The 7,796-nt window shown below is 44.9% G+C and overlaps 1 protein-coding gene across 2 annotated transcripts; it reads right to left on the bottom strand.

Annotated features, from left to right (window-relative positions):
* Positions 1–1,343: 1,343 nt before the first annotated feature.
* Positions 1,344–3,671, bottom strand: LOC109744811 (uncharacterized). 2 transcript variants are annotated; one of them, XM_040390192.3, is made up of 3 exons: positions 3,326–3,666; positions 1,847–2,248; positions 1,344–1,765 (listed from the first exon to the last, which is right to left on the bottom strand). In XM_040390192.3, exons 1-3 carry the CDS (start codon positions 3,575–3,577, stop codon positions 1,583–1,585), a joined length of 837 nt encoding a protein of 278 aa, XP_040246126.1. In that variant the 5' UTR covers positions 3,578–3,666; the 3' UTR covers positions 1,344–1,582. The 2 variants fall into 2 exon arrangements, with proteins under 2 accessions (XP_040246126.1, XP_045085261.1); XM_045229326.2 differs by having other exon boundaries at positions 1,344–2,248; positions 3,326–3,671.
* Between the last annotated feature and the right edge of the window lie 4,125 nt (positions 3,672–7,796).

Genomic DNA, 7,796 nt, shown 5'->3' with positions numbered 1-7,796 from the left:
TTTAAGTAACCAATTATCATGGGATTTCTATAACCAAGTTATCTCTTTCCTCAACTAAAGAATTCTATAATTCCACACATATATCAACTTCACTAGAGTATAGCTCAGCAGGGAAGTCTCCTCTAATTATTCCACATTACCAGTTCCTCTTTTAGATAATTATTCCTTTTTATAGGCATCCCAAGGGAATTAGAGCCCCAACCTTTATTAAACCTCTTTATCTTGATATTAACAATATCAATATGATAATAGTATTTTACAGGTTGCCACCAAAATTTGGCAACCAGGGGGAGAAATGGTTTGCTTTTGAGCCAGTTAAGGTCAAATATGAACTCCTCTAATGAGGGAATGAGCACAGGCTTGCTATCATCAATATTAAGCACCGGGGGGGGGGCAATGATAAAAATGTCTCTTTTGTTGCAAAATATCAGAAATTTCTCTAGCAAGCTTCCTTAGTTACAGAAGTACGAGGAAAAACATCTTCCCAGAAGCAAGACATTAAAATTCTATACAATTTCTCAATTGTAGGATTTTTATGATTATCCGACCCAATATGCATCCCACCATTCAAATCAGTCTCTCTAAGGCATAACATATAAATTAAATAGTTAAAAACATCTCAGGAGTGAGCCAGCTTGGTTTTCTTATTCCTCTCACCCACATGCCTAAGGATATTAAAAACTCCCCAACAATATAAGGAAAATCCATATCATTACAAAAAGCAGCAAGCTCGGTTAAAAACTCAAGTTTATTTTCCTCATGGGCAAAGCCATTAACCACTATAATCCTAAATGTATTTCTAAGTTTCTTATCAAACATGATAAGTTGCAACACATACTTCCAGATTTACAGGAAACCACATTAAAAGTTTCCTGGCTGACCCCACAGTGTATGCCACCAGAATTTCCAGCGGACGGAATCCAGTTCCAACAAAATAGGTCACCAGGGTCAACCTTTCTCGTGAATTTTAAGAAAAAACATTTTTTTTCATAGTTTCATATAATCTAGGAAAACCAAGTGATGCTCATGGATTTAGTCAAGTAAACATGTTGATATTTCTTTCTTCCCCACCCCCTCTAAAACCAAGTGAGTTTTTTTTGCGAGGTCTACCCTGGGCCACAGGTTAGCACCTGCAACATTACTCACACTTATCTTTACTTCTAGTAGTATATGTTTCAAATAACCATATTCAGTCTTATTTCTATCTTTGTTTTGTTGGTTTCCCATTAGTAAAATTATCATCTTCTATTTTTATTCATCCAGACAGTATTAAGAGGTGATCTATCTCTAGCTTCATTAGTAATCGTAAACACGTTATCTTGTTGCCTCTAAAATTATCACACTTATCAGCTAAATTTGCTTTAGATTTCTCCAATTCCCTCACCACATTAATAACAGAAAATTCATTATCAGAAATTTCAACACCGCATCACAGTTAAAACACAATGGACGAAAAAATACAGTACAATTTGTATATTGATTGGTAACTCAGCTCCAAAACTGGAGCACGCTATGCTGAGCTTACTAGATAAAGCCGATCGAGCCAAGCTTGGTAATACCAAGCTTCTCTTGAACCACGGAATTACATCAGCGACTTGAGCGATCGGGCTTTAATAGGCTTCCTCCACCTCTTCTTGAACGGGCTCTTCATCATCATAATGTTGTGCAGTTGTTTGCCATTGCAACCAAGTGCGTCGTTGTTGCTGCTCTCCTCATCGCAGCTAACAATGTTGGCATTGCTCCCATTGAGCCTAGGCTTCTCGACCTGTGTTGATGTCGGCAGAGCCTGATGGTCAGTGACATTAGCTTGGCTTGCACTAAAATCAAATTGTGTTTGGGTGCATGCCTCATCTTTCTGTTGTTCAATGGGTAGTGGAGGTTCTTCCAGCACACTATTACCACCGCTTGATCTGCAATGCCTCTTGGAGCTGCGTGAGGGGCCAAACCCGTCGTAGTAGTAGAACGCCTCACCCATGTCAACGACGGGCCTCTTCTTTTGTGGCTTCTTGCCATCCCTCTTCTTGCATGTCCGCACTCCCTTCTTCACTTTGATCCCCTTGTTCGTCTTTGACTTGCTCTCATTCTTATTCCCCTCCATCGTTTTCGCAGGCATGTTGATGGCCCCATCGACCATATCTGCAGTCGTCTTCTCCTTGATGGAGCCATTGGGCATGCTGATACTGGATGGGAAGAGCCAACTAGCTCGTCGTGTAGTTCTGAAGTAAGTCTTCTTGAAGCATTCCTCCACCTGAATGAGATGGTAATTTGGAAAATACTTGTCAAGGGATGAAAAGAGCTAGCACTAGTAATATAATGAACTGAAATGGGGTAGGGACATGGAGCAAGATCAGGATTTTTGTTACCAGGCGATAAATTCGGTGACCACCCAGTAACTGTGTTTTTCGACCTCCCCCCCCCCCCCCCCCCCATACAAACACAAGAAATACATGTACCGTGCAAAAAATACTGCTTTCTTAATTTATAGAAATGCTTAGTATATAATCAAGTACTTCGTGCGTCTGGAAATACTTGTTGGTGAAATGGATACAAATGGATGTATCTAGAACTAAAATACGTCTAGATACATCCATTTCTCTGATAAGTATTTCCGGACGGAGGGAGTACTATCGTATGTAGAAAGGAACCCAATAGCTAGCAAACATTCGCTGGGAGGACGGCAATTTCTTCTGAAACAAATGACAACTTATGGGAAGAAGGGCAAAAAAGGCAGGATTTGCCATCTCCCACCACGTAAACTTGCCACACAAAAAAGTTCGCTTGTCACCCCCTTCCCAGCTGACATTCCCCAGATAACATATCCCATGTAGGATTGCAGATTATTTTGGTTAAATTCATGTTCAATATGTACCTATGTCTAGGTAAAAAATTAAATTCAATTCGATTTTAAATTTCATCCGAAATTTTCCTGGTAATACTAGGTAACCGCGGTAACCAAGCATATCTGGCCGCCCCACAAGAAAAAAAATCTCCATTCGTAGTCTCAAACCTTGGGCAAGATCCATGGCCGACCTTGCTGCCACTGCCACGCCGGCGCGGCCACCGACCAGCCACATATTACAGCGAGATTGCGCGTGGTAACTACCCGACACGCCAGACCTTGACGCAGCACCATTTACTTGGTAACGCACGCGCGGAGGACGGTAACCCTAGCGACGGCAGAGGAAAGCTAGGGGAAACACGCTGGCTGCTGCACAGAAACAGGCGGCGGTGCGCAAATCTTTGACACACACACATACATACAGCAAGCACCAATCAAGCAGCCGGAAGGCAGGAAGGTGAGATGGAGCGAGTGGGGCGAAATTACCTCGGGATCCGAGAGGTCGAGCTCGGCCATGAGTTCCCACGGCGACCTGCTGAGCTCGCAGCAAGGCTGCCCGCAGGAGGCGGCCTCGGGCGCCACCAACCCGGCGCTGGATTCGTGGGCTTGGTCCGTCGCCGGCGGCGACGGCGGCGGCGGGAACAGCTCGAATCGAGGCGGATCAGAGGGGGCCGGGGCGGGGGCGAAGGCAGCGGCTGCGCCGCCCAGCAGGCGGGAGGCGGACCTGCGGATCCGCATGGCAGCCGGGGGTGGGGCGGGGCGGAGCGAGGGGAGGTTGGGATCTGCGGAAGTACCTAGCAACTGAAGGTAGGGTTTGAGATTTGTCGAAGCTGCCCGCAGCCCGCAGGACAGGAAAGAACGAAGGCTGCCAGTGTGGAGTTGTGTGGGCCACGCTGGTCAGTGACGGTGAACACCTGTACTGAACTGACGGAGACTCGTGAGCATGCCTAAGCGATGGATGTGCTGGTTCGCTAACTCTTTTTTTTTTCTGAAAATATACTCACCGTAGCGCCTGATTCTGAAAATATACTGGAGTAACTTTCCTTTCTTGAGATGAAAATACACTAACTTGCAAGGTACTCTAGTGCACCACTTGGGCATTTTTGTTTTCGAATACCACCGCTTGCATTCTGTGGTGAGACCAGAAGACCCTGCCTCCGGGTTGCTCTCGCTCACTCACGCAGCGGCACCGCTGCCAGTCCGCCACCCAAAAGCCTTTGCTTCACCATCCACCCCCCCCCCCCCCCCCCCCCCCACACACACACACATCGTCGCTGGAGAAGGCCGATCCATGATAGACTACAACGACAGGGCGTCTCTGCCAGTACCCTCCCCTAACAGGCTTCTCTACTAGGCACTCAATAGTCCCTTCCTTGGCCATCTAGAACCCCTACTATTGTCGCCCACGCCGGTTTGTCTCAGATTTGGTCCTCTCTTTGCCGACTCGATTGTTGTCACGGACAACGGACGATGCCTGCAAGATGTTGTGTCTGATATCGGTCCGCGGTCCGGCCCCTGTTACCTCCTAATGTTGATGAGCCGTCCATCCATGGTAGTGTGGTTGCCTAGGGTGCGCCATGTGTTTTGTGTCCACCCCTTGCCGGCACTGAGGTCCCCTGGGGCTGATACTTTGTCTGGCACTCAGGCCTCTAACTGGTTTGTCATTACGGCCAACCGCATCCTGGTCGGTATTACAACTAGTGTGTCGATGTGGGGACCATCCAACGATGCTTTACCCCCCTCCTCTGTTGTTGAAGAACTCTCTAGGTCCCGGGTGGTTAGTGCAGAGGCTCATGGTGCAAACTGTTCGGTTGTGTTTTGTGGGTGTATGCTCCTGGAGAAATCCCTGCTTGTTTCATGCCTGAGCGAGCCATGATGGTGATATTGTGCATCTCAAATTCCCCCAAGGCAGTTGTTGACTTGCATTGCATTGACTTGTGTGTTCTCTGTGCGATCTCGGTTGATCTTTGCTCCTCAATGACACGAGATTCCAACCCCACCTTGAGTTGTTCACGTTATCCTCGTGGTGGAGCTTCCCGGATAGGTTTGTATCGGTTGGTCTCACGCCTGCATTGACCCAATATCACGCTCTTGTGGCGGAGCTTGCAGTCATGCTATTGTCACTCGTTGTTTTCTTCTTCTCTTTTGTCACACCGCGGGGTTACCAACATGCACGCGGGTGTTCTCGGCAACTGACAACATCTTGGTATTGTGATGTTTGCCTGATGGTGCCCTGCACGTTCTTGTGCCCCTGTGGTGATGATCATTGTGTACGTCGGCTAGGCACTGACTTGTCTTGGGCAGCAATTTCTCTCTTGTTCCTTTTTTCCATTTACTACTTGTTTGGTTTTCGAACCAGATTTCCTCATAAATGGTGTCACTCTATTTAGATTTTTGATTCAATTTCCCCTTGTAAACTACATCAATATCTTTTTGAAATGATATAAAACTGAGGTGGGAGCATCGCCCCATCATCAGTATAAAAAGAACTCTAACACGGTACTCAGAATCAACTAATTCATCAACGATCCTAACGAGGGGTTTTACTTCGGATCCTAACAACGGTATGCGAGATTGTACATGGATTTGTAGCTGGGGGAATTTCATGTCAAGTCATCGAGGGAGTCTGAAACACAGAAATAGGGACACACGATATATCCAGGTGTAGGTTCACAATGCTCAAACTCTACCCCCCCCCCCCCCCCCCCCCCCGCGCGCATCGCCATTTCAGTTTTGAAAAATACAAAAGAAAATGGTAAAAAATTCAAAAAATAAAATTCTTCCAGATGTAGTTATATTACTACATCTACTAGTTAGAAAAATTTAAAAACTTAAATTTGGACTTTGCTAAAAGTGTAGGGAAAATGTAAAACGGCTATAACTTTTGCATACAATGTCAGAAAAAAAACGTATAATATATCAAAATGTTCAGCACGAAAATCCGCATCCGATTTTGACAGCCTATGACCTGTTTGCAAATTTTCAGAATCCTCAAATTCTAAAAGGAAAAAAAGATATGCTCAAATTTCAGTTTTTTTTTAATTTTGGTCAAACTATGGTCAAGCTACTTATTCAAGAAATATTAAATAATTATTCAAGGATATTAGTGTTACTAAATAATTATTTCAGTTTTTTGAATTTTGGTCAAATCTGGTCAAACTATGGTCAAACTGTGGTCAAATTATGGTCAAACTACTTATTCAAGAAATATTAGTGTTAGTAAATAATTGCTGTTTTTTAGAATAATAGTTTTAAACTCAAACGGTGAAACTTGTGACCTAATGCTCAAGCTAAACTCCTGAGGGTTAATAGGATTGACAGCCTACATTTGTCAGGAAAACAACAAGTGCAAACTTGGAAAGTAGGGGAAATAGAACTCTGAAGTTAAGCGTGCTCAGGCTGGGGTAGTGAGAGGATGGGTGACCGGCCGGGAAGTTAGACGATTTGGAACGAGTGATCCACACTTGAGCAGTTAAGAGGGGTGATTAGAGACTAAATCATCAAATAATTTAGAAAATTGAAAATAAAAAAAATCAACTTTTTTTCCAAAATTTTCAAAACAAAAATAAATAAATAAACCTTTAGTACCGGTTGGTGTTACCAACCGGTACTAAAGGTCACCCATACCACGGCGCGAGCTCACGCCACGTGGTGGGCCTTTAGTGGCGTTTCGTGACGAACCGGTACTAAGGGGGGGGGGGCTTTAGTCTCCACTCTTTAGTGCCGGTTGCGGAACCGGCACTAAAGGCCCTTACGAACCGGTAATAAAGCTCCGTTTTCTATTAGTGCAACCGGTCAACACGACCGGCGGACGAACACTGGGTAAAGGCAGCGCGGCCCCCGGCAGTGGTCATGGATGCCGGCCACCCTGGGGGCGGGTGCGGGTGAGGAAGCGGTGGGCGGCGGCTAGGGTTGGATCGGTTAGACTGATACCATGTTAGAAGTGAGAGAGAGGAATTGTTGTGGGATATGATGGATGCATTATTGAGCCTCGAGGGCGAGTATATATTGAGTACAAGACTTGAAAGGCAAGACGTCTCTTCTGAAGATAAGGTAGGAGACGGATTACGAATCCTAGACTATCAAATACATGTATCCCAAATACTATTTCTAATAGTGATGTATCGTTCCATGATGGCAGTTGGTTGTTGGATATGGAACTTGCTTTTTGGGTAGACGCACTATCGGATGATGATGGTAGTCTGACAGATGTTGAGCTTGCTTCATTATATGGTGCTTCTTATTTCTCGTAGATGTGAGGTTGATCTTGGTTCCGGCCGCTTACTTGGGTCTTTGTTCTCTTGAATGGTTGAGATTTATCCTTAAGCCCACGTGTGGCTGTGATATGCCTTGATGTGCTGAACCATCGTTAATTACCGATGGTGATGAAAACTATGGATGAGTAGGCCTCTGGGCGTTGCTCAAGTGTCTAAGCCGCGATATATGTCCTGTAGGAATGATGGTCGCTGATGTCTAATGTCCTTCGTTTGATCTTCGCGAGATAAACGATATTTGTTTCTGGTGTCTGTTCGCGTGTCCATATATAAATTTATCACTACTGGGGACAGTGGTGCCTATTTTTGTCATTGGAAGCTACATTGCTCTTTTCAACTATTGGGAGTCGTAGTGCTTGATATTTACTGTTGTGGTCTTGGGGAATGTAATGCTAGTAGGTTTTCGTCACTGGGAGCAGTAAATCCTATTTCTACCGTCGGAAATCGTAGTGCTCCAGTCTTACTGTTGGAAGCCATAATGCTTGAGTCTTGCTGTTGGTGGTTTAATGACAATTTTCCTTCGAAGAACGAGCAGAAATTCTGACGCCAGGGTTAAAAAAAACTGATCTACCTTGACAGTGTCACCGTTGGGACTTGTTCCTCTCGGGGGTGAAGAAGATCAGAGTATATACGCAGGCAATAACCTGTATGTAAATATTGTACCATATTGACGTACCCATGGG

The sequence above is a fragment of the Aegilops tauschii genome, chromosome 5, assembly GCF_002575655.3.
Source record: "Aegilops tauschii subsp. strangulata cultivar AL8/78 chromosome 5, Aet v6.0, whole genome shotgun sequence".
Taxonomy (NCBI): Eukaryota; Viridiplantae; Streptophyta; class Magnoliopsida; order Poales; family Poaceae; genus Aegilops; species Aegilops tauschii.
This window is presented reverse-complemented; position numbering and strand designations above follow the sequence as displayed.